This window comes from Cydia splendana, chromosome 18, assembly GCF_910591565.1.
Source record: "Cydia splendana chromosome 18, ilCydSple1.2, whole genome shotgun sequence".
NCBI classification, from domain to species: Eukaryota; Metazoa; Arthropoda; class Insecta; order Lepidoptera; family Tortricidae; genus Cydia; species Cydia splendana.
In genome coordinates this window covers 16641737-16668894 of record NC_085977.1, presented here as the reverse complement: position 1 = coordinate 16668894, position 27158 = coordinate 16641737, and the positions used below count along the sequence as shown (strand labels likewise).

General features: G+C 38.9%; 1 protein-coding gene across 1 annotated transcript in view; it reads right to left on the bottom strand.

Annotated features, from left to right (window-relative positions):
• Positions 1–1469: 1469 nt before the first annotated feature.
• Positions 1470–27158, bottom strand: part of LOC134799084 (neurexin 1-like) — a 66982-nt gene continuing 41293 nt past the window's right edge. The window contains exons 6-23 of the mRNA XM_063771462.1: positions 26051–26170; positions 23330–23522; positions 22645–22836; positions 21111–21254; positions 13566–13780; positions 12850–12958; positions 11150–11752; positions 10378–10578; positions 10024–10140; positions 9480–9658; positions 8629–8800; positions 6686–6906; positions 5999–6181; positions 5456–5562; positions 3998–4209; positions 2553–2819; positions 2271–2416; positions 1470–1622 (exon numbers count right to left, since the gene is read on the bottom strand). Of these exons, the coding sequence (XP_063627532.1) occupies positions 1470–1622; positions 2271–2416; positions 2553–2819; positions 3998–4209; positions 5456–5562; positions 5999–6181; positions 6686–6906; positions 8629–8800; positions 9480–9658; positions 10024–10140; positions 10378–10578; positions 11150–11752; positions 12850–12958; positions 13566–13780; positions 21111–21254; positions 22645–22836; positions 23330–23522; positions 26051–26170 (3534 nt within the window). The remainder of the gene's footprint in view (positions 1623–2270; positions 2417–2552; positions 2820–3997; positions 4210–5455; positions 5563–5998; positions 6182–6685; positions 6907–8628; positions 8801–9479; positions 9659–10023; positions 10141–10377; positions 10579–11149; positions 11753–12849; positions 12959–13565; positions 13781–21110; positions 21255–22644; positions 22837–23329; positions 23523–26050; positions 26171–27158) is intronic.

The window sequence follows — 27158 nt, the reverse complement described above, 5'->3', positions numbered from 1 at the left end:
TGCTATTAATTTACACCAATTAAGCTATTAAAATAGCTCTTTTTTTAATATAGCATAGTTTTTTATCGTCAATATATAAATTATGCTCCCCTTTTTTAACGTCCACTATCTTTACAATTGTATTAAAATAACAATTTGGTTTTGATGTCTTGTAATTCAAGCGATTTACTTTATCCTTAGATGTAATTAATATTACCGAAGGCAAGTTTGATAGAAAAGTTATTTCACGAAAACAGTATATAGATAAGCTAAGAGTACAAAAAATTGAAGTAGTAACAAATAACAATATAACAGAAACACTATAAAACATAAACAAAACACCAACGTCAACCTTGTAAATGCAATTCCATATTAAACTAGACTTAACTTTCACGTATTGATCTTAAAAATTGCACATTAGATCGCACAAGTGACTAAACATTACAGTAATTAATATTTACAATACTAAACACTTGCGTATCAGTCAGTACTTCATCTTATTATATCTTCTTATGCATTAAAGCAACTTAATCATTATCATTACATTCATTATCTTGTTTCCTTTCATGAACGTTCCCTGCGAGGTTGTGGATCGAAGCAACTACGGGATTCGTGATACGAGTACATTCATACCTCTAGTCTACGATCTTTGATATGTCCAGAGCATATCACAAACACAATGGTGGTCGATGAAATTCTGAGCAATCCTAAAATTTGAGCCAAGAGCGTGAGAAACAAAACGAAACTAACACGTTAAATATTTAAGGTTGATTATCTATCTTTGGACATGAATTATCGCTTTTAGTCTGGCAAACCAATTTTTACGGCTTTGAATAAGGCTCTCCGGGCCAATATCCTATAGATTAGGAATTTCGAGATATTTTTTATTGACAATTTAGTTTACGATACTATTGACAAATTATTAAAACAGTTTCAAGACCACACTCTTCCTCACATTTTAGACGCGCATAGAATAAAGTCTCGCTCTAAGTACGCTCTCGGCAGCGTCCAACGTGTGTCAACGTCTTTTCACATTGTCCGAACCGTATCGGATATAGGATATAAGTAAAATGTGTAACAAATGTGTTTTCCTGTATTTATTTTATTCATTTATGATCCCTGCTTGGCAAAAAAAATTTAACGCAAAAAAGGCCACACCACACTTCATGCCATAGGGTACGCTCTAACAGCTGTATTTCTCTAGCCACACGGCTTCCGAAATCGGATTGGCACTTCCGATAATTTCAGACATTTCGAACCCCAAAGCTAGCTGTCGGGATAATTATTGTCTGTGTGCGTAGATGTCGAAGCATGTTTGCTGTAGTGTGCGTGACCGCTGAAGCAGGCACGGCACGCCGCCGTTGCAAGTACGGACCGCGACCCAACATTGTGGATGTATCCTACATCCGATATCGGATTGGACATTGTGAAAGCGCTCTTGTGTTTACATTCGTTTAACATTGCCGCCGCACGCCCAGTTCTCGTCCCGTTTAGACGTACCACTCCTTGATGCCGTCCCTCTTCACGGGCTGCGGGGGCAGCGGGGCGAGCGGCGCGCCGTTCCTGTTGAGGGGGAGCGGCTGCAGGTTCCTGACGGCGCCGCCTGCGGGAGCGCTGGCTCCGCTTTGGTAACTCGAGTGAGCCTGGGAGCAAATTAATTAAAACCATGGGAACTCAGGAATAAACATGTGTTAAGTCCCGTTACATTGGGACTGGCCCTCTTGGAAGGCCAATAATTAGACCTAGAGGTTCATTATTAAAGTACCATTATCAATGTTAAAGAGAATTAAAAAATATATTTTTGGTAAGAATTTATTGTAGTAGAGAGAAAAAGTCTGAAGAAATAAACGTGCCCCTTAGTTTGACATCCAAAACAGTGTTTTGCGATCACTGAATTGTCAAACATCAACTTTTGATAATCAGAGTTACCGCAAAATGTTTACCTGTCAAATACAAAGCACGAAATTGTCTTAGATTTTACCACGATTTTACGCATCTTACTCGATCAATGTATCTTTGTCCATATTAAGCTGATAATAGACCTGGTTGCTCAGCAACACGGCGCTGACTCCTTGCTGGGAGCCCTTGTCCTCTGTGACCTGGTACGATGGGTCCAGTATATACATCTATAATCTATTATCATCATTATCTGACTCTATACCTGGTTGCCTAGAAACACGGCGCTTTCGCCTTGCTGGTAGCTCTTATCCTCTGTGTCCTTTTAAGACTAGTCTAGGGTATACACGATATTCTTTATTACCACTATTTCTATATAATATTATTCTCTATACCTGGTTGCCTAGCAACGCGGCACTCGCTCCTTGCTGGTAGCTCTTGTCCTCTGTGACCTTGTACGACGGGTCCAGCGGATACACGATGTATTTCAGTACTATTATCACTATTAGGATGATGGCTATCAGCACTGATGCTACTATGCCTGGAAGGGAAAGCAAATAAAATGAGCAGAATTTATTTAATCGGAAAATGTACAAAGAGTACCTATATAAACGGTGTGCCTTTGAATTAGTCTTAGAAAAAGTAATAAACTACTAATCAAATCAAGTGAAACTCACCAACTATAGTAGCAAAGAACTCCGACTCGGGCGTCACAATCCTCCCCGGATCCGTCGTCTTCGGTAGATACCACTTCGTCGTCGCCTCATGCTCATACCCGTTATACTCGTTCCTCTCTTCGGCTCCGTTCGTGGGTGTTCGGGAGTCTATGTCGTTTTCATTCGGGTCTGGATATTCCGGGAGAGGTTCTTCTTGAGTCGTGTGGGTGATGTCATCGGGCGTGTGGTGGTTGGGTAGCGATGGAGTAAAGTGGGCGGCGGTGTGATCTGTAATCAAGTTTGTTAGGGGTATTTTTTTTTTATCAACAGTTGTTATATCCAATATGTCACGAAAATGTCCCCACTCTTTTTTGATTTCAGAATTTATAGTAATGAAAGATTGCCCAACGTCAAAACCAGTAGATCATGTAAGACAGGGCGCGATTCCGTTCAGTGCCAGCGCGAGCTATGCACTACGAGCGTAGCAGATAACACGGAAAAAACCGTATGTAGTGAAAAGCGCCTACGAAAAGAGAACCCGCCTAGCGGGTCGCTGGTACTTCGGATGCTCGCTGAGTGACGGAAATAAGTAAGAACCAACTTTTTTTATTTTTTAAATGATATAGGAGGCAAACGAGTAGACGGATCACCTGATGGTAAGCGATTACCGCCGCCCATGGACACCCGCAACACCAGAAGGGTTGCAAGCGCGTTGCCGGCCTTTAAGATGGGAGTACGCTCTTTTCTTGAAGGTTTGAAGGTCGTATCGGTCCGGAAATACCGCAGGCGACAGTTCATTCCACAGTTTGGCTGTGCGAGGCAGGACGTTTCTGGAGAAACGCACAGTTGAGGACTGTCAACCATCCAAGTGATGAAGATGGTAATGTTGTCGCGTAGGGCGATGGCGAAAAGAAGCGGCAGGGATAAATCCGAACAATTCCTCGGAGCACTCCCCGTTATACATGCGATAGAAAATGCAGAGCGAGGCCACATCTCTACGCAGCGCCAAGGAGTCAAGCCGTTCCGAAAGACGCTGGCAGTCGACAATTCGAGCCGCTCTTCGTTGGATGCGGTCCAGAGGGAGAAGCTGGTATTGGGGTGCCCCTGCCCCGACCAACTGTTTAAGCCTTGGTTTCTGGTTTGCGCATTACAACGTGCAAAGTAGGTATAAGAGTTGCAAGAATCATTTGGTGTATTCCTATTTTTCCCACCGGGCACTGATGGGAATAGTTGTTTTCATACTAATAATTCCTATTTGTCCATGCCTCATGGGTCCCTGTATGGGTCACGTGGGGCGGGGACAAATGGGAATACAACAATCATTTCCATAGTTTGGGATTTCTGCAATATTTCCAAAGAATGTGATACCGTACGAGTACAAAGCTACAAAGTTAACCAGAGACCAAGGACCACCAGAATCACCGACGGTGAAACCTTCAAGAGTAAGCAAGAGATTACGAACATACCGTCAGTAGGAGTAGTCTTCTCCGGCGTTGTAGCCTCAACTGTCCCGGCGTGCATGTTCCCATGATCAGGTGGCGTGGTTCCTTGGCTAGAGCGTGTTGAGCCGTGGGTGGCATCCGTAGAACCGTCCGTAGAACCTTCTATAGTCTTGGCGTGTTCGGTGGAGATGGCGGCAGTGGGTGATGTCATACCATGAGTGCTTGAGGCGCCGTTACTGTAAAGAATATTGAATGTAGAAATGAAAAGAATGTTACGACTGTGTATTTTGATGATCTACATTTTCGTGTGTACGATTTGCCTTTGTCGGCTTCGCGCCATTAAAGCCATTAAAACTTATATATGTCAGGGCGTGACTACAGAAGGACGTATTGCAGCGTGACAGTTCATAGTTTTAGACGCCTGTATACAATTGATTAGCAATGTTTGGCTACTAGCAATGTTTGCTGTTTGGAAGTTGTAACGAAATTCATAACGTAGAGAGTAACGGCATCTATTGGCGTGTTGTTGAACTAAGATGACAGGAAGAAGGCTTTGGAACGTCAAGAGGTTTCTCTTGGGTGAACGTAGGCACGAATTGGCATTTTTGTCGTTATGTTGGTAGACTGGTCAAGCAGGTTGACCAACTTGACGTTGAGGCGGGAGCACTAGAGCAGCGAGGCTCCGCCGCTGGTGTTCTTCTTGATCGGGCCGCGCTAGAGATCGGACGTACTCGTTAGCCAACCTCGTGCCTAACTCGCCACGTTCCTGAAGGCTTATACCTGAAGGATTATTCTGAAAGCTTATAGAATCCAACGTTCTTTATCCATTTAGCTAAGTGTTTTATTCCAAGTGTTATTTTGATTTCTTATGTTTCATTAGAAGCTTACTCTTGTGAAATAAAGAAAGGATGTGTTGTTTTGAAAGGATGTGATCTTTTATTTTACAACAAATCAGTTTGCATCGGAATAGCAATTGGTTCTTTTTATCATTTAGTACTGAAATATAGTAGGCGCTAGTATGGTTAACGAGTTCGAATGCTTATTTCATGCACTAGTAGCATACTAATTTAGCTGTGATGTAATACATTGAGGTACTATGCCCACTGCCGTCGCCCGTGCCTCCGTCATATAATTGATTATTATTTATTTATTATGAATTTGCTGTGGTTGTTAGTTGAAACGTTTAATGTCATAATAGAATTTAATTTGAATAAATAAACTGAAACTGAACTGAAACTGGCCCCACGTTGGGCGCCACTGTTACGTTTCTAAACAAACTTAGTAATCAGTATTGAAAGTCGGTTGTTTTCTTTAAATTGGACTTCGACCGATCTGCTTTGAATTATCCTGGAAGGATCGTTCTAATTATCTGGTAACCTTGCAAAAGATCAGCCTCGAGCCAATGTAAAAAAAAAACAAGAAGTCGGATCAAATTTAAACAAAACCTTACTGAGAGAGGTATCTATGTAATGGATAACTTACGTAGTCATGGGGTGTTCTGGTTCCGTTATCTCCTCTCCATTGGACCCTGAGCCTTCGATACAGTCCTCGTCGTCGCACGGCTTCATAAGCTTTCCACTCGTGTCACCCTGCCAAATTAAGTTTTTATATGTACATTTAAATAACAATGCAATATTGTTCAAATCGACCTAGTACAGTCAGCATCAAAAGTAGCGGATCCCATTAGCTTTGTTCCAAAAAAGACCCAGCACATTTGGTCAAAATTCTTTTCATTGTCTTGTTTCTGACCACTCTGACACGCTTATATTTCCATCTTCTATCAATTAAATAATAAAAATCGAGTGCTATCGTATGCTTTTCTAGCTGTAGATTATATTTTACATGAAGAATTTTATAACTAAATTTCATTTCATACATAAAGCTACACTACGTCTCATTTTCACATGAATTTTGACCCTATCTTCCAGAATTCCAGACATTCCAGTATTTTATGCTGATAATACGACTGATGATGATAATGGTGAGGATGATGTAATATAATACGAGATACGAGTAGAACAGTACCTTATACACCCTGGACGGTGGTCTTCTTGTAGAAGGTACGTAGACCGGCGTGATCAGGTCATCTCCGCTCCCAGCATCAGGCAGCACACAGGCATCTTCATCATCATCTCTACATCCAGACCCAGCACCGGAGTAGACCAGCTCGTCTAGCACACCCGGACCGCCGTAGCCTGATGGTGGTGTCTGAAAAATTTGGATGTAATGTTTAAAATCGGTTATTGTATGATTTTCTGCAGGTTTATCCATTGTGCAACAGAAATTGTTAGCTCCCTTGAGAGCTATTTAAATATTAACTTGAACTAACTAGACTGGAGACCACGCCACGATGGTCAAGATTACATAGACGAAGTTCAAACAAAGATTACATACACAGTTGTTGTAGAGATCTTTGAGGAAGTCCTGTCTAGTAGACGTTTTTCTGATGTGATTTTGATAAAAGACAATGTTGAAATCGGCGTATTCTTAAGTTTTAGTGTAACAAATAAGCCAGAAGCAACTCTTCAAAATTGTATTGTCTCTTCTCCGTTCCCGGCCAAACCATCCTAACCTATGTCTACTGACGTGCTAGCAGGTAGTTACTATACTTGTTGCAATTTATTCCTTATTTCACGCGAGATAACTCTCGGTCCAAGACCCTTGCCACTTTGTCGTCGATTTTATCTATTTCTTCGTCATTGGTGTACTAACCTGTTGCATTCCATTGATCCATCCTTTATCCAGGGGCGACGTTGCTCTCCTAGCATCTCCCCTGACCGACACAGATGCGTCTCCGGCGGCGGCGAGGTCGAGCACTCTCACGCCGTCAACGGCGAGTCCGGCTACAACGCCGCTGAACGTGCGCGCGCCGCCCGCGCCGCCGCCGACGGTGATGGACGACATGCTGTTGAAGATTGTTGATTGTTGGCCGCCTGGAATGGAAAGATAAGGTATGTAACACTATTGCCTAGTAGCTAAGTTTTTCTTTGTCAGTTGTTAACTATCTTGATAATTGAGAAATTGAGATATTAAAGTGAGTTTAATATCTAATGGGAATAATTGGACTAGCAAATCTATTTAGAAATGGAGATGTTAATGTCAGTCTAAACTTTAACAGGAATCGATGTTGTGCTACAGAGTTCTTATGGTCCGTCTAACACCGTTATCTGACCTGCCCCAAGTACCAAGCTACCATAACACAACTGGCGATTATGATACACTGTAGTTGAGAGACAACCAGATGAGAACAAAAGTACATTTTTATACAATTGCTCAAAAAGTTTAGTTTTTGTAGCTGCAAATCGTGCGTAAAGTTTGATTTTTTTACACTAGTGCTAAAAAGTAATCTGATTGATACTTTTTCAATAAATTAGTATTATGCGAGACCCGCTTATACGTAAATGACCCACCTGAACAACGCGCGTTTGGGCATAAAGGAGTATTAATCGAGACCCAATAGTATTACTTGAACAACGCGCGATTGAATGAAGCTGTCTTTCGTACACTGCACTTAAGAATATAAATGTAATTTTTTAGATATATATCAATAAATAAATATAAAGAATTAAAAAAAGATTCATGTTTTTTACATATAATAATTATATGTTCTGAAATAATAATACAATTTCTCTTCAATTGGCATAATGCTGACAAAAGAATCCACATTGAAAAAAAATATGGCAACTAAAAGTAAAACTTTTTTATTCCCTACCCGCCTTTTTTATTCAACATTTAACTGATTTATGTTTGTAATTGCCACGACTGTATCATAAGTTATTAAATAAAAATGAATGATTCAGACGATTTTGGAGTAAATTTAACACCACCAGCTGATATCAAAGCAAAGGCATCCGTTGCAAGTGACAGTATATTACCGGAGAAATCGAAAGCATTATACATTGCTGCCTATGAACATTTCGTCAACTGGAAACGAGAAAAGCAAACCGTGTCATTCAAGGAAAACGTATTGTTGGCGTACTTTCTTGAATTATCTGAAAAATATCAGGCACTAACTATGTGGTCAAAATACTCAATGTTAAAAACAATGATGAAGTCAAAAACGATGTAAATAAATATAGGTAGTTTCACACAATTGAAGACTGCATTTTTGAAGAGAAAGTCGCAAGGATATCAAGCAAAAAAATCTAAAGTACCTACTGACGGCAGATGATATTGAAAACTTCATCAACGAAGCTCCGGATCATAAAGTACTTGGCAACAAATAATATAATTAATACAATGGCATTATTTTCGTCATTGGACTAAAAATAAATAAAACTGTCTCTTTTAACAACTGTGTTTTTTATTTCATTGTAGTTTTATCGCAATTGTATTAAAAAATGTTGTTCGACACACGTGCGGAAGTGTCATTTTTACTCGTCCCGAGTCGTACTCGTGCAAAATGACATACTTCTCGCACTTATATCGAAAACTACTATTCTATGGCAATCCTGTGACTTTGCTTATACCAACTTATACCTATGCGACAGTGCGTGTCTTAACACTATACCTAGTTATGTCTTTTGCCTAGCATGTTAACTCTATAGATGTCTATCTGCAATGCAGCTCTACTGGCTTTCCTTATTAACAAGGTCTTGCTGTCGTATTTTATATTGCTAAGTATGTCTGTTGTACGATTAATAACAATTTCTTACCTTGTGGATGCCTAATGTTAACCGCATAGTTATCAATCTGCAGGGCAGCTCTGCTCCCGTTCCTCGTGAACCTAGCCACGTGATATGCACCATCATCGACCCTCGCTGTCTCATCTCCTAGCGGATGGTCGCCGCCGCCGACGTTGTACACCATGAAGAGGTTACCGCGGATCTGGAACCATAATGAGTTTTTTGATTATATTCTGTCGTCTTTTCATATCTGGAAAACCTGTACAGTTTGTGGGAAGACCTCGCTTATTTATAGCAAAACCGGAACGATCGCATCGCAGCTGGTAAAAGTTTTAATCGATCAAACCTGGAACCTAAATGAGTTTCCTCAGGTTCCAGGTTTGATAAGGACCTTGCGTGTTGGAGAGTGTCAACTCTGCCTGCTTGTTGTGGTCTAAATCAAAAATTTTAATTTATTTTGTCAAAAAGACTTCACGCCAATAAATCAGGTTGCGCATTAACGCATTGACTGCGAGGGGGCGTGGCCTAGGAACAAACTTGTATGACGTTGACGGTGAACGTACACGTTCGTTGGGGGCAGTGAATGTGTTAAAGGATGTGGAAGGAGAATTGGAAACTTAAACTTCACATTTATTCATCACACCAAAAAACAAGAAGCTAATATGCTGCCCCTTACTGTTCCTGCGCGTACTCTATAAAACTTACAATCTCCATCTGCATGTATTGTATCTCTTGTTAAAAGAATCTAGCCTCAACAGTACAGCATGTTTGAAGTATCCCATCTTGGGAAAACCTCAACAAAGAGATGATTCCACAGCCAGAGCATACACGAAAGCTAATTCCTCATTGCAGATTTAGATACTCAGTTTAACAGAACTTACGATTTCCATCTGCATATAATCCTGAGTGTTAGAAGAGTCTATCCTCAGCAGTACAGCATCAGCTTTACTCGTCACGAAACCGAGTGCCACGCGGTCGGTTTCGGTGTCTGCCACCGCGCTCGGTGGGAAGGTATACGTTAGGATGCCTCGCCCGGGACCGAACTCATAGGCTATCGACTCTGTAGATACGGAAATTATCATTGGATTAAAATTTAATTCTTGACTTCTATTGCCGCTTGCTGAAGAACAAATTAAGAAGAAGAAGATACAAACAACAACAAATCTACTTATTATAAGCATATTGTAACAAATTGAGTTTCTCAAAAGTAGTACACTCCTTAGAATCTGATAAGATAAATGAGGTTACTTTTGGAAGCAATTTTTCTGCATCGGTATAACGCCAACAATAAATGAATCCATATTTAACTGTCCACAACTTTTCAATTAATACCCACGTCCTATCCACAATTTATTTTAGTGATACAGTGGTAGACAAATTGACAACATACTGAAAAAAAAACAGTATGATAAAAATGTGACGCACCATCGTAACAAGTTGGTCCAGTGAACGAAGTAAGATCACAGTCGCAGACGTAGGTCTTCCACTGCTGCACGCAGACACCTTTGTTTGCGCATGCGTTGTGTGTACACTTTGTGGGTCCTGAAATTGAAGAAATAAGTGAAATATTGCACAGGTATACGGCCCTATTCGAACAGTGCTGATAAGAAGTCATAGCGGTACGATACCGATCTGTCAGCAGTGTCAAAAGTGATAATTCTTCAACCAACAAACGTGATTATGATTTTGTGAGTTAAGTACGAACAGGCCGGTTTAGTTAATTCACAGATGCGAAGCGATCAAAAATTTAAACAACATTATTTGTTTTGTATTCTATACCTTCACAGCCCGACACCAGTGATGAACTAGGAACAACCGCATCTTCCATCAACGAAGGAGATTCCCCAGGTAGATCCAGGCTGGACATGCAACCTTCGAACCCTTGTCGAGACAGAACCCCAACTGGTAGCGACGAGTACATGTCCTTAGGAACTCCGCCTACGTACAGGACGCTGTCTAGCTCTAACATTAGGTTTGAACCTGGAAGATATAGTTGAAACGTTATAACGGTGATACATTGCCATCATTAGGAGCTAATACTTAACTATTTGCTAAAACAAATCGACTTCTAGACAAAGAAAAGCGGAGCATTGTAATTAGGGTTTGCAATCCGGAACCGAAATGTATGAAATTATCCGTATCTGGATCCGGATCCGCGGATATTCGCATACATTTCGGATCCGTCGTGCAAACCCTAATTGTAATCATGGAAAAGGATATTATTAGAAAATAACAAAGTGTTAATTTTTGTCTCTGGGTATTATTGAAAAATTACGTCATTAAAAGAAAACAATCCTGTTTTGTTTTTGAAGGTCGATTCCGAATACATTAAAGGTCAAAACTCATACAGTTAAGGCACAAATAGGATTAGTTGTCAGACAGCCGCTGAGGCAATCATCCAAGATTATTTGGGCTATAACCTTATCAACTTTTACAAGGTCTAATCGAAAAGCAGATTTCGCAATATTATAATGTATCGATTGATACAAGAGAGACGTGAAAAGAAAGGTACAAATACTACCAAAATAGTCTGATGCTGAAGATTACTTACTTGTCGTATGCATTTCTATGTCATCATCTACTTGCAGCGTGTGCATTTTCGGCGTCGGCCTTCTAACCGACACTGTATGCCATCTGTTATCGTTCAAGAAATTCTTCAATTTGTCTTTCATGGTAACCACGTTATCCCCAAGATTGAACACACAGTGTATATGGCCATTGACTAGCTCAATTGCTATAAAGTCTTGCTTCTTTCCGCCATTATAAAACAAGAGACCATCCATCTCTGTTGTACGGAAGTAAAAATCTAAATATGTATTTCCATAAGCTTTCAGTAGCGGCAAACCTACGTAGGTATGCTTCGATTTAAATGTCACTGCTTTGTATACATTCAAAGAATCAGGTTTGACAAATGACCCAGTAAATATTATATTAGAATCATGCTGATTAATGTTGTTGTTGTTTGCATCGTTGCCCATTCCAATGGCTTTAGCTAGGTCAATATACTTCATGCCATTGAAGACAAACTTTTGTAGATAACCGACGAAGTTGGGCAAAGTTGACGTCATTTGAATTTCTTCTTCAGGATGATACATGCCACCTAAATGGAGCGTCGATATTTCCAAAGTCGAAGCTTTACCTAAAATCGTTTCAGCTGCAAATCCAAAACCATTATTATTTAGCAATTACGAAATGAAACGATTAGGGACGGTAACACAACATTGACGTTGAAATAAAAAGAAACTAGCTCAAGATATTTCAGTTTAGCGAGCATTTACAGTTGCTTTACAGTACATAAACTATACAGCACAAGTATTTTACATGATAGAAAGCCGGATAGAACATCAGATTATCTACAAGAGCATTTGTACACACTGCCATTCTAGTTGGAAAGAGCCATACTTCAAGATGCTTGTAGCTAGCTAGTTCTAGAGAATGATTGTCAGAATGAGCTGGCTTTAGAAATTTTCGTAAAAGAACATTATTAACCTCTTCTCTCATTTTAGCCTCGCGTGCCTTTTTGCCATTCAACTATGATTAATCTTAATTTAAAAGTTTATATTTCAGATACAGGTTTAGAATCTTTAGCTTCTACAAAGTGATATGATTGTAAACACACCTCATAAATAAGAATAAGTTTTATTTTAGAAACCGATTAAATACTAAAGATCATGATTTAAATACAGTTTTAGAGAAGATTTTTAAAATTTAGCACATTCACATAGGATACTACAGGAGAAAGAAAAGTAAACAAAGTCAGTTAGGGCATCCAACTAAAAGGTGAAGGTATCAAGTGCCAGCTAGAAACCAACAGAAAATAAGCAGCTAACTACATCTCTAACAGGACATCTAACACCAATAAAAGACGTTTTCGTATAAACGTCTTTTGTAAAGTAATTTTATTAAACTTAACTATTATATTTGGTCCCACTCCGTTGTTCAAAATACATTTAACATCATTATTAGTTTTGTATTGTGTGATGTAATGATGTTCTCATTTGTGGTTTCTTGTATTTTAGCATGTAGTGTATTAAAAGTGTAAGGTACAGATTCTATAGTCAGGATTTATGAAATAATGTCCACATTTGTATTTGTGTCAATTCTGTTCGTAATATGACTATCTATATTATCAACATCATCAAACCCATGCTCATGCTGCGGAGTGAAACCAAAACCAACCTTATCTCCTTCTACATTGGGGTCAAAATAAAAGTGTGCGGGTGCTGTCCCGTGCATACGTACATAACATACCGCGCACGGGCTGCGCTCCGTCCACCTGGAGCTTAAGGTTGGAGGCGCGGCGCGAGAAACGAACCGTGTGCCAGTTGTCGTCCGCCACGTTTGAGCCTGCTAAGAGATTCTGAAAAATACAAAGGAATTGACTGTACTCTTGGTTGGACAAAATGTCTTGCAAATAGACTTGGTTATATTGAAAAGTCTCCAGAAACCAATTATTTAGTTTACTCTTGGAATACTGAGACTGATTTGTGCAATTTTGGTCTAAAGAAATGGTCATAATGGTCTACAGAATCCCCGCATTGTTGGTATTGAACCAATAGTTTTCTGGATATATTTTATTTTATACCACAACGATGGCAAACAAGCGGGCCGCCCACCTGATGTTAAGCAGCCACCGCAGCCTTTGAGCGCTTGCAACTCTAGTGGGGATACACACGCGACCCTAAAAGCTTACAAGGGTTCATCCTTGGAAGTAATGAAAACCTTACTCACCATCATACCTACAAAGTAAGTAGCAGTGCTCTTATGGCTGTGATTTTCTGGAAGATGGATGTACTTTCCGCAATGTGCCTTATCTCTCTTTTGGTTGGACGTAGTTTGAGGACTATTCTGGCTCATATAGATCGATGCATATAAGTTCATAACAGTTTCAGTCCTCAAAATGTTTTATAGCTTCTGCAAAAGCCCCACTTAGCTTTGTGTCTAATTAAAAAAAATCCTTTTCTCACCTTTTCCCTGTCCCCTAGCCGTACATTGGCTCGTACCCTCCCCGCGGCAACAACCAGCTCTATTCGATCCGCAGAATGCTCTGACGCCGTCCGCAGCAGCAGCCCCGCTTTGCTGGTCTTGAAGCGGAGCATCAGCTCTTCGGTTTGCGTAACGTGTTCTGGTCCAAGTGCCGCCGTGAGGTGCTGGCTGCCGTTTAGGTATATCGTTGCTGACTCTGAAATGAAAGGACAATATGCTCAGTGCGACGCAGAGGTGATAGTACTCTCAGGCCGCGGACTGCTCTCGCAGGCAGCGCGCGGCGTGGCGAGCGGCAAATAATGGCCGTTGCGCTCGACCAAATCGCTGGCCCAATATTACAGAGTTCTGTGTTTCACTTTTATCGAACTGAAATTTGAACATTGTCATACACACCACACCACACAGCTGTGGTCACCTTTCCGTGACCACAGTTGGTGCAACTCAGCTGAAACGTCGGAATTAAAGGTAACAACAATGAAATTATATCGCGGTAGACCTTGTTTGTTATTGATTTTTTCATCCAATTATATCCAATCAAAACGCTTAATACACGGAGAGAAAAACTTAGTAGAAACAAGTAAAAAATATTTTTTTTTTCTTTAGCTGCTGGGCAAAGGCCTCTCCTCTTTCCCGCCACGTGTCTCTGTCACACACTTGTCTCTGGCACACTCCCGCCACTCCACACAGAATGTATCTAGGTTGTCCCGTCATCTCCGTTTGGGTCTTCCTCTGCCCCGAGATCCACCCTGTGGGATCCAGTCCGTGGATACTTTAGCCCAGCGTTCTGGGTGCATTCGGCAGATGTGCCCTGCCCAATCCCATTTCAGCTTTGCGGCCTTCATGCCCACATCCACAATGCCAGTTTTGGAACGCAGTTCGGTGTTTCTAATAAACAAATTCTCCCAAACAAATATAGTGCCGGCATAGACGAAATACCCACAGCTTTGCTAAAAAACTGTAGTGCAGAACTTACGCCTATAATTACTAAATTAATTAACCAGTCCTATACGCAATCAACTTTTCCAGATAAATTAAAATTTACAATAATAAAACCTATTCTTAAATATAAATGTGACCCGCAAAATTCAAACCAATATCGACCCATAGCCTTACTACCTGTAATATCCAAAGTTTTCGAAAAAACAATGGCAAATCGCATTTACAAGTTTTTAGAAAAATTTCACCTATTAGATGTAAATCAGAATGGTTTTCGCAAGCAACACTGCACCACGCTCACAGTATATAAATATGTCAATGAAATTCTTAATTGTATACGAGATAAACATTACGCTATCGGTTTGATGTTAGATATGACGAAAGCATACGACAAAATTTCACATTCTATCCTATTAAATAAACTTTATGGAATAGGTATTCGAGGCGGTGCACACAAATGGTTACAATCCTACTTAAAAGACAGGGCGCAATGCGTACAAATCCAACATCACGACAAAAAAACAGGTGAAGTCTCAAACATACAATCAGACACCCTAATAACCAATTGTTCAATACCTCAGGGGTCAGTTTTGGGATGTATCCTATTTTTAGTTTATATTAATGATTTGCCCAAAATTACAAAACATACTTGCATCATGTTCGCAGATGATGTGTCCCTCTTGTTTAGAAGTCCTAATAACCATAACTTTCAGAGCGATATCAACGATACCTTAACAGAAATTACGAATTGGTTAAATGAACACAGTTTGGAACTTAATATGAGCAAAACCAAATTAATTCAATTTCACCCGTACCAAAAAGACGATTTAGATTTATCGGCAACGTCAAAAGAACTTGGTATCGAAGAGGTTAGCTCATTCAAACTATTAGGATTAAACATTGACACGAGTTTAAATTGGAAAACGCATATTGAAGAGGTCAGGAACAAATTATCACGTTTTTTGTTTGCGTTAAGTGTATTAAAAAGGAACACAAACGTAGAATGTGCACTTTCGGCATATTACGCATATGCCTATGCATGGTTGCGGTATGGGGTAGTCTTATGGGGGAATAGCACAGACGTCGAAGATCTATTTATAGCACAAAAAAAATGCGTACGCGTTATAGCTAACATCCGACAACCAGAAAGCTGCCGACCACACTTTATTAACCTAAAGCTTCTAACCTTACCATGTATTTACATACTGGAGGTTGGACTATTTGTAAGAAAACACATATCCAACTTCCAGTATGTTAAAATCGCGCGTCGAAATAGACAACTAGTTCTCCCTGAACCTAAATTAACTATGTATAAAAACGGGCCCCATTACCAGTCGATAAAAATATATAATAAAATCCCAGATTCTATTAAAGACGTTGAAACTTATAATATGTTTCGAAATAAACTGAAATCGTGGTTAATTGATAAATCATTTTATTCTTATCAAGAATTTATGGCATCTGACAATAGTGATAACGACTGAGAATTATTAATTTTACTAAAACCAATAACTTTGTCTCAATGTTATGGAATGATTAAATGAAGTATTATTATAAATGAATTGACATAATTATTATTATAAATAAATTGACATTATTATTATTATATAAGAATTTACATTATTAGTGGTATTGTATCGCTTAGTGTTAGTATGACTCACGACAGCTTAAATTCGATTATTAATATTTGACATCATTGCATTATATAAACAAGTATAGCATTTAAATTCGTATTGATTATTATTAGTGTTAATTAGATTCCTTAATTATTATTTACTGTGATGAAACTAACTAGATATTAAGCAATACATAATATGTTTTATAAGGTAACTTTAAGTATGTATTTAGCTATTAAGGTTAACTTGCCATACCCTATTCAGGGTCCATGCTGTTCAATTAAATTTAAAATACCATCTGTAAATAACATGGAATGCAATAAATAAATGAAATGAAATGAAATACGGTCGGTTCTACGAACACCCAGTATGCTGCGTTCCATTGCTCTCTGGCAAACCTTGAGTCTGGACTTTTCAGTTTCAGTTTGAGACCATGTTTGGGCGCCGTAGGTAAGGATAGGCAGGATACACATGTCGAGGAGTTTGCGCTTTAAAGAGAGTGGAAGGTTGCCCTTCATTAGCGTCTTCATGGACCAGAAGCTCTTCCAGGCGTTTGCGAAAAAATATTAATCATTAGTAAAATTTTAGTGAATCCCATGACAAGTAGATTATACTAACGGTTATATACCAGTTTTACTAATAGTATTTACTAAACCCAAAAAAGAAATCCTTTTTGGAAACCCAATACTGTTTACTAAAAACAAGTAAACTTTATTAGGAATTATAAAAAAAAAGTCATGGAATTTATAAAGCTGAGAAGTTTTATCTAGTGTTTTGTTTCTTGGTTTTACTAATCCCGTGACTAAAATTCACAATAGTTTGCTTGGAAACAATAAAGCAGCACTCTTATTTTCAGTAATATTTTTACTAGAAATTACAAATCTATAGAATAATTCATGGGATTCAGTAAGCTGCGATTTAATTTTAAGTACCTAACCATAATTGCAATGTACACATGCGTCAGCACCTGAGCCTGATCCAAGCGATTCAAACGCTATAGAAATATACCAGACATATTTAGATCCCGTAAGGAACGATCACTTCTTACGTGATCTAAATTTGCGTGGCACGCTCCAATCGCCCTTGAATGGCTTGGATCAGGATCAGGTACGGGTGCATCTGTAAATTGCAATTATGGTTACTTACAAGTCGCTGGCCCAATTTTACAGGTTTCTTTGTTATATGTTCAACGTAGTTAAAATTAGACTTAGTCATAGTTCCATTCAACGACACACCACATGCACCAAACTATTTTTTTGGGCACAATGACATAATTTCTTCCTTTCGCCGATGAGGTTACAAGCAAAATGGACGAGTCAAAGATGGATACGGGGTACGCGTGCGGGGGGAGGGGCGCCCAGCGCGTTTAGGAATCTTGTTATTAGTACACTTTACTAATATCTATAAAGCTATTTACTATTTACGGAAATAAGAATAAAACTCATAAGAATAATAAAGGGACTTGTTATTACAAGATTACCGAGTATAGAAATCAGAATTGACTTATAATTATTAATACTCATTTGTAGCCACCGATTTCAATAAATCCCATTTGTATTATCTAGTAATATTTACGTACTGTAACTAGTACACCATTAATAAACTCAAGGAAAGTTTTATAGAATTTATACAACTCTGTTATTCCGAGTAGAGAATATTAATTTCACGATTAAGTAAAACCGTTTTGTATTTCCTATACTATGAAATTAATAAACTTGAAATTATATTATTTTCTACCGCCTAGAAAAAAAAATGTAAAAATTAATAGAGTTTGATAATCCCGTCTTTTAGAAATCAGGTTTCTAATTCGAACAATATTTTTTCTCTCCGTGTAAATTATACAATTCAAGGTTGACAGAAAACAGGTAGTTTTCGAAAAGTATAAGTGTAGTACGATTATTTTCTCGGAATTCTATCCCTGTAATTACAGAATTTTCAACAATTACGGCAATTAATAACATATACGATATGACCCTCTAGCTGGTCCACTTATACTAATTTAACACATTCAACACCAAGAACCCGACTGTCGGGTACACTGTTCGTAGCGACTACGCGCTACATACGACGAAACCGTGGCTACGCGCTACGAGCGTAACCCGTAGCACTTAGTGGTATTGAATGTGTTAAGAGTCCTCAGTCGATCGTTTCTCCATACAAACGTAGTTACTCTCTCATTTTAAAATGACTAGGTAGTTAGATTGCTCTGAAACTTTGTAATTACAATAGGATAAGGTATATCTAGTCCTGTAATTAGTTTACGTAGCTTCAGATACCATAGTTAAAAAATACAGCGAATTTCAGTTTTTCATACAAAACTAGTTTTTGCTTTATTTCGTTTGTTTTATAAACTGGAGCTATATAAACTATTAACAGGACTAGATATACCTCATGTCATTGTATGTGCAAAGTTTCATTACAATCTAACACGTCGTTTTAAAATGGGAACGAAACTCCGTTTGTATGGGAAGGTGAAATTCGGCCGAGCTTGCTGGGGACGCTTAAGGAGTGTGATTTAAAGTAACTTTTACAAGGTGTGGTCTAATGGGGGTGAAAAATTTAAAAGTTCCACAGTTACCTCCGAGAAATATATAACTATTTTAGTAGGTATAAAACCATTCCGTTAAGCATCATTAATGATTTAAATACGAGCAATTAGGACACCATTATTGAGGATTTAGGATTTCATGAAACAGGGGCAATTGTAGGTCCTACTTAGCTACAAAACTTGCAATATAGCCCTAACGTAGTATTTCGTTATTCCTTGTTGTAATAACCCACCCATCTCCTGTGTGGGTCGTTATCCACCAGTACAATTTTCCACCAGCTGTCCCTGAATATATGACCTACAAGGCGCTTACAGATATCTTGAATATGAGACTTATATCGACCGGGATATCATACCCGTGAACAAGATGCATGTACCTAGGTAGGTAGTACTATAGTAGGGTAGGTACGCAGTTAGGTAACTGCGTCGAATTATTGGGAGCTCGAAAACATCACAAAAGGTAATCACGGTCCATATCCCGGTCGATACAAGTCTAGTGAAGCTAACCGTGAATCAAAACTGTTATCTTGAATGCGACTTTAATTTGCTAAATCTGGGTATATTCCCAGAAACGGAACATATCGGAAACCGTTATCTTCATTATTGTCAAATGCCAAATTGTTCCACAAAACGGTTATGACCTAAGTTACTAACGATTATTAGAGTACCAAGTGTCTTAGTAATTTCGTGTCGGCTACGAACGATAATTGTTATGGGGGCACTAAATTTTAACAATGTAATGGAATAGTTCTTTGATTGGACTGGGTTCTAGTTTAACAGGCTTAAATAATTGTATTTAACCTCGTAAGTTCCCGCGTACTTATACAAGTAATTGACCGAGCTTTGGCGAAGGTGTCAGTTTCAGCTTGGGCAAAATATTTTCGTATGTTCGGATGTCCTCTGTAGGTCGCATTTCTCATCCGATTCTCGTGAAATTTTGTGAGCAGGCTTGGTATTTAGATATTCTTTTCAGTCACTTCGTTTTTTTGTAAAAAAATGCGGAAATTGGCATAAATAACTTAAGTGCTCTATGGCACTTAAGACCATAATGAGGTTGCTGATAAATAAGTCCACGAAGGAAAATTTTTAGATTTTTTTAATGATTTCGCGCGGTCTACAGCTCACAGTATCAATGTATATAGGGAAATAGTAGGTACCTACGGTTCGTGATGCTCAGCTATCCAAACAGTTTTATTGTAACACATACGGCCCGATTCCAACTTTAAGATACACACACTGACATATCTAATCCATATCGTATCTAGTCGTATTATTTGACGTATCTTAAAGTTCGAATCGGGCCATCAGGGACTTCTGCAGGTATCTACTTGCTATGACAATTACATACTCGTAATTCTGTTGAAACTCGTAATATGTTTATTTTTTTCTGAATAGCTAACATGGGAAGTCGAGAACCTTACATATTAACGAATTTACGAGGGCGCTATGGGGCGGACGCCGCAAAAGAAGCCCTTCAGGGACATTAACTTTCGGTAATTGGACAGAAGGACTATCTCTTTTTTCTGTTTATTATTTGTCTCTGTGAATACACAGTGGGTTTGCAAAAAACAATCATCAAATCGAATGAAGAAATTTCTCTCGTCCCGAACATTTGTAGTTTATAAGAAGGTATAATATAGTTACGGTTGAATTTAAAGCCAAGTTATCATGCCAAATATTGGCTTCTTAGCTTTATCGGAAGTGTTAAAAAATAGCGTCACGTACAGTCAGCAGCAGAAGGTGCCAAGCGGGCACCTGCTGGGTGTTCAAAATGATTTTGACGCGACTTGTATATTGCTAAGACAATAAAAGCTGATCAAGGTAATTTTGAACACCACTCCCACTTAGCAACTTCTGCTGCTGTCTGTACCTACTCAAAACTTTTCTAGAATTCCCCTAAAGTATTTAACAATGATTCTCAATCATATCTTCGTTAAAATAGGTGTTGGTTTAAATAAAGATTAAGATATTACGTCGCCCACAAGTTGGCCCGCCATAGTTGGTAGAGGAACAATCACACAGAGGTCTGTTCCAGCCCTCTGAACAGATGCCGCCATGTTGGCAAGGGGAGTTGACGCATTGCTTCATCAGCACATGGCATGCGGGGCGCACGGATGAATTTACCTCGTCCACAAGTTGGCCCGCCATAGTTGGTAGAGGAACAATCACACAGAGATCGGTTCCAGCCCTCTGAACAGACGCCGCCATGTTGGCAAGGGGAGTTGACGCATTGCTTCATCAGCACATGGCATGCGGGGCGCACGGATGAACTTACCTCGTCCACAAGTTGGCCCGCCATAGTTGGTAGAGGAACAATCACATAGAGGTCGGTTCCAGCCCTCAGAACAGACGCCGCCATGTTGGCAAGGGGAGTTGACGCATTGCTTCATCAGCACATGGCATGCGAGGCGCACGGATGAACTTACCTCGTCCACAAGTTGGCCCGCCATAGTTGGTAGAGGAACAATCACACAGAGGTCGGTTCCAGCCCTCTGAACAGACACCTCCGTGTTGGCAAGGGGAGTTGACGCATTGCTTCATCAGCACATGGCATGCTGGGCGGACGGATGCTGGAATAATAATAATAACGGTAAAAAATATGTTTAAATCTTCATTATATCCAGCATATCACTACGTGTACCAATACATACATGTACGGACAAATACGAGCAAAATGCAAGCTCGACTGACATTATGTAGATATCATTTTGATGGTACAATAGAACTATTGTGCCTGAACAGGCATATGTAAATTAAATATCACTATTTTTAATTCTTTGTTTTATATGAATGTAACCATGAATTACGTGTTTTTAAATAAATTATGTTTATGTTTAATGTCAGTTTGAATTGGCCTCTAACGACTAAGTTCTAAAGGCCAATTCGAACGTACACTTTGACACCAAAAAGACCCGGAATCTTGCAAAATACTCTTCATGTAACACAAAAAAACCTACACACGAATGACTTCTAAGTGGCGGGCAACAGTAGGCGCTCGGTACAAGCCAAGGTAACAATATAAAGACCTGTTTTGATTATTTTCCATTGCCTTTCGGCTGTCATTCATTTTCTCTTATTCTCTTATTTATTAATAAAAAGATGAAATTTATTATGATTCGTATAAGGGACATTAATTCATTAAAATAATTGTTGTTACAATTTATACATAGGTATTGTTGTTTCCAATTATCCTTTGGGTACTTTCGTTATAAAAAAATTAAGTGATTGCTGACATTCCATTTTGTTAATTGAACGTTTTCCAATGTCATTGTACTTTTATAAATAAAACAGCGAGCATTTACATGCTTAGATGTTATTTTTAGTTTGTACTTAGGTGTTTATTTCATAAAAAAGAACTGAATAACTTTGCTAGATTAGATACATACTTGAATGTCAATAGGTAGCCTTCTTTCTACTTGTATTTACCGTCAAGACATGAATACACCGGCAACGCACTCACAACCACTCTTGTTTGGAACGTCCATTGGCGACGGTAATTGCTTACCATCAAGCGATTTGTCTACTCGTATGCCTCCTAGTTATATCATAAAAAAGTCACTAAACCATAGCTAAAATCTGTACTTATTAAGACTGTTCCTCCTCAGAATCGTTGCCTTGCGTATGCCGTTAGATCCCGGGGCTTACCGTTCAGCACGAAGTCGCTCACACAGCCGACGAAACCCTGCCTCAACGCTGCAGTCCACAACACAGCGGGTGTCTTGGGTGCAGAGTTTTCTGACCTAACAACAAAGAGTTTCAATAGAAGGTTACAGTACTTACCAGAGTCCTGTTGCCTTGCATACGCCGTTAGATCCTGGGGCTTGCCGTTCAGCACCAAGTCACTCACACAGCCGACGAAACCCTGCCTCAACGCTGCAGTCCACAACACAGAGGGTGTCTTGGGTGCAGAGTTTTCTGATCCAACAATAGTTTCAATAGTAGATAAAATACAGTACTTACCAGAGTCCTGTTGCCTTGCATATGCCGTTAGATCCTGGGACTTGCCGTTCAGCACCAAGTCCCTCACGCAGCCGACGAAGCCCTGCCTCAACGCTGCCGTCCACAACACGGGGGGTGTCTTGGCTGCGGAGTATTCCGACCCCAGGCCGCCGACGAAGAGGGCGCCATCGAGTTCCAGTTGGTTTGACTCTCCTGGAAATGAAATGTTTGTAAGAATTAAATGCATGGAAATAAAGAAAAAGTGGAAAAACTCACGGGCGAGACTCAAACTAACATACCGTTCCGCCGCTCCACCAACTGAGCTACCGAGACTTACCCGTTGACAGCGAATATTTCTTCCATATTCTTCATATGCGCCTAGCCTAGCCTAGCCAAGGTTTTTTAAGAACATAGCTCTTGTAATCACAATTTACTCTTCAAGTTAGGTGAAGTATATTACAGTGATGCGGTTTTCGCATGGCCCGACAATGTGTGAGCGACACAGCGTTATAGCGATGTCCTGCTCGCACTGCAAAAACCGCATCGGTATGATAAGAACCCGATTAATTATTTATGTGAAGAAAACTATCCTGTCGTTCCCCGGGACTCAAACTTGCACTAATAGCAAGTGAGAAAAGGTAGACATACAGTTGCTGCCGTTATTATAATATTAGGTAGTACTCGTAAGTATTAATTCTACACTCACCAGGCGTCTTAAACTCCGCATTAGCACCGTCCACCGTAACCCTCCCATCCCTCCCAGTCCTCCTCAACAAGAACTCGTGCCAGTGCGAGTCGTCCACCCTTCTCCTCGACGCTCGCACCCTCACCCCCCCTGACCCAAGGTCCATGTGCACGTAGATGTACCCGTTCAGCATCTCCACGGCGAAGAGATCCGCCTGGAAAGTAGTCCGTGCCAGGCTATTATGGTTTTTATTTTGTAGAAGCTAGCATGCTTTTCGGCTAGTGCGTGATAACTAATGCGCTACGGGTACTATATTTTATAGACAAGCTGTTACACTGAACCCTTTGAACGTAATAAGACATCTAGATAAGTCACACCAAGTTCAAGGCCAAGGACACATACGTATCAAACTTACTTGCACGCATAAAAAGGAAAAAAAATACAGAGTTACTCATTGACAGGGTTTATCATAAACTTATTCTCTGTACTAGTTTCTGTAGCGTAACCATTGATGACGGTTTTAGGGATCGCCTAAAGCGTCAAAAGAGTTAAAGTTATTATCGTCATTATGTTAACCAGGAGCAGTTCAGTTACTATGAACGAACAAACTGGCCTATAATTATTTGCATTTAACATTTATTTTGTAATTATACCTAAACGTTTGGTTCAATCTAATTTACGACCATCGGTGATAAGTTTTAATAATCTTAAAAATGTAACCAACGTAGTGGTGTCCCAATTGATCACCTACATCTTAAAGTCTGATTTAGTTTTTAAACTATCAATAGTTTTATTTGCTCTTTACAATATTTAGAAAGCAGTGACATTGAAAGTACCTTGTTTGCAGAAATCGATTCCATTCATTATAATTTCACACGTTAAGCTACTACAACAGTAACCATGCAAACAAATTTTAATTCTGAACACAAACCTAAAATAGAACCTAACCTAGCAGAAATCAATAAAATTGTAACTCACGGGAAAATAAAAACTGTCGCAAACTCACGTAATGCATGCAAACTATTCACGGACGATTTGAATACGGAAATTCTGGGCATGCTTCTATTGGATTTGATCGTATTAGCGACAATAAAAGAGTTTGTTAGAATCAAAAGGCAAAAGTTAAAAATGTTCATATTGGTAAAAAAAATTAAAGATAATTTTGAAGTAACTTGTGAGAAGATTAAAAAAATTGACTGTTAGAAGCTTGAAGATCAGAATGATAATTACATTAGAAAATAATTTAAAGTGATTTAGTAATTTAAAGAAGCAATAGTGCAAATTTGTGTAGGTATTAATAAAGCCCTCTCTATAGTCAAGCTTGATTCCTCTGCGTTAGCAATACAACTTTGTGCTTCAATAAATGCCTAAGAAATTAGACATTTTCGCCTTTTCCAAGCACAAAATACGTGTTACCTATCAGTGTCGGTGCTCGCTTCTACAGTGCCCAAGTAACATATAAACATAAAAACACTTCAACACTTAAAAAGTGGGTGAAACTTTATAAGGTACCTTACACAAATTCCCCTATTTATGTGAATTAATTTTTTCGATCGTCTGAGCCTACCATGCAGGCTTTCAAGGGATTATTTTGTTTTGATCGAGTAGATTTTATCATCTGATCAAATCAAAATTATTTATCCATTGAGTGATGTTTGTATAGAGAATTGCAATAAAGAAAGATTTGTATGAAAATGGCGCTGCTTTTAATAGCATAGCTATGTTTTTAGTGACAACGTCTTTTAATAAATGAGCAGTTTTCTAAAGTTTAGTCAACCTAACTATTTTGGCTCAGCGATCCAAAGAGAATCTTGGCCTCCAAAACGAGAGCATGCCACCTGTCCCGATCCTGCGCAACTTCCTGCCAGTTACTGAAGTTGACTAACGATATTAATTAATGATCCAAGTAAACAAGGTTATAGATAATCAAATCTAGACATAGAGTTAGGCTGCCTTTCCACTGAGGCGGAGATGAGAGGTATAAATCAATAGCATTGGTTGTAATCCACATCCTCTTTTCCGCTCCATTGGATTACAGCCTATGCTATTGGCTGATCTTCACATCTCCGGTCATCTCTGCCTCAGTATAAAGGCAGCGTAACTAGCAGGTAGATAATAAAGTTAATCTAAAAAGTAGGTCTGCCTAAATTCATACAACTAGAGTTGAAACAAGAGAAGTCTGCAAGGATTTTGATAGCACACGCAGTGCAAGAGTTATTTTAAACGCCAAGCTTCCATGAAATTATGACGAATAAATGACACTTGCACTGCGTGAGCTATCAAAATCGTTGCAGATTTCTTATGGTCTAACTCTAATAACCTACTTGTATATCTCAGAAATGCATGGCACCGAATATCTGTTAAGACTATTAGTTATATTACTTACGACTTATAATACTTTGCATATCAGTAAGTTCTTCAATCAAAGTTTTAAATGTATCCCGAGGCTAACATTCTACAGCGATTTGTCCAAAAAGAAAGTAAAGCTTAACTATTAATAGCTAATTCAGGCCAGTAACACGTTTATGAATAAAGCCAAAAGACCACAAGACGTTGTCACAAATCAGAAGCAAAATAAAATAACAGCCTGATTAAAATGCAATTCTCCATAATGAAACCTTAAGTATTTGATGATAATGTCAATGGCGATGACTTTATTGATGATCGTATTGATGATTTTATTGATGACCATGACGATGATCTGGATATTGATCGGCCAACCCCAAAAGCTTCACCCCTTACCGTGCAACCTACCCTTGGTGGCTTGGCGCCCATATTGAAGAGAATGAGACCGTTCGGTTCATTCGTTCTAAATTTGAATGATATCGTTCCGGTTTTCACTGCTTCCCATTTTGGCAAGATCTGTAAACAAAAAAAAATATGTTAAAATGTAAATCGGCTTTAGATTGACTGATTTGCGCTTTTAGACGACGGTCCAGGCATAAATTCAGTTTTTTTTCCTGTGCGATAATTCTTAAAAACAGTTTAGGGCATAATCGTTTTTCTTATGATAAAAAGTATTTGTAAATTATACATTTATAATTTAATTTATTTAATAATAATTTAAGTGGGTACATTAATCATTCAATACTCTAGGTCTAATTCTGTCTCTGTCTAATCAATTTATACTTTACTACCTTTTGAAATATAAATAAGACCTCAAAGAATGGAAACCCTTCAAGAGAGCACTCAAAGCGGAGCGGAACGAAAGAGGATTGCTTTAATAAAACGACTGAAGATTTTATTAACATACCTAATATTAGAAGTTTAATTTTGCATTTGCTTTTATAGATATCAGACAGTAAATTATTTGAGTCTGCCTCTCCACTCAAAAAAAAATGCGCTTACAAATCGACACGAGTTGCGAATTATCTTATCGCACGTGTATTGTCCAACGTTTGACAGTACATAAATGGCCCTTTTAATTTTCGACATAGGCACGTATTGTGCTAATTACCGCTCTAGGGCGGTTTTTTTTATTAAGTAATTGGTGTAATCTAAATCCAAACAGAACCTTTAGCTAACCTTGCGCATATTCCTTTGACGTCTATAAGTGCCATAAACGTCATATTCTCATTAAAAAATGAAGTTTATGGTGACTCCTTCACACATAATCATAGCAAAGTCCATAAAGAGTTAGCTTGGTTTGATTCTACAAGTTTATTGATTACGGTTTACTTCTAGTTTAATCGTTTACTACAGTCATAAAACGACTGGAGTTACAAAGTCATGTATACATCGGTACCGACATCGTAACCTTGTGGGATATTATCGATTGTTGTGATCAATAGTTAGCACATGTCTCCTCAGCAATACATGTGAATCATGTGATAAATTAAAACGTCGTACG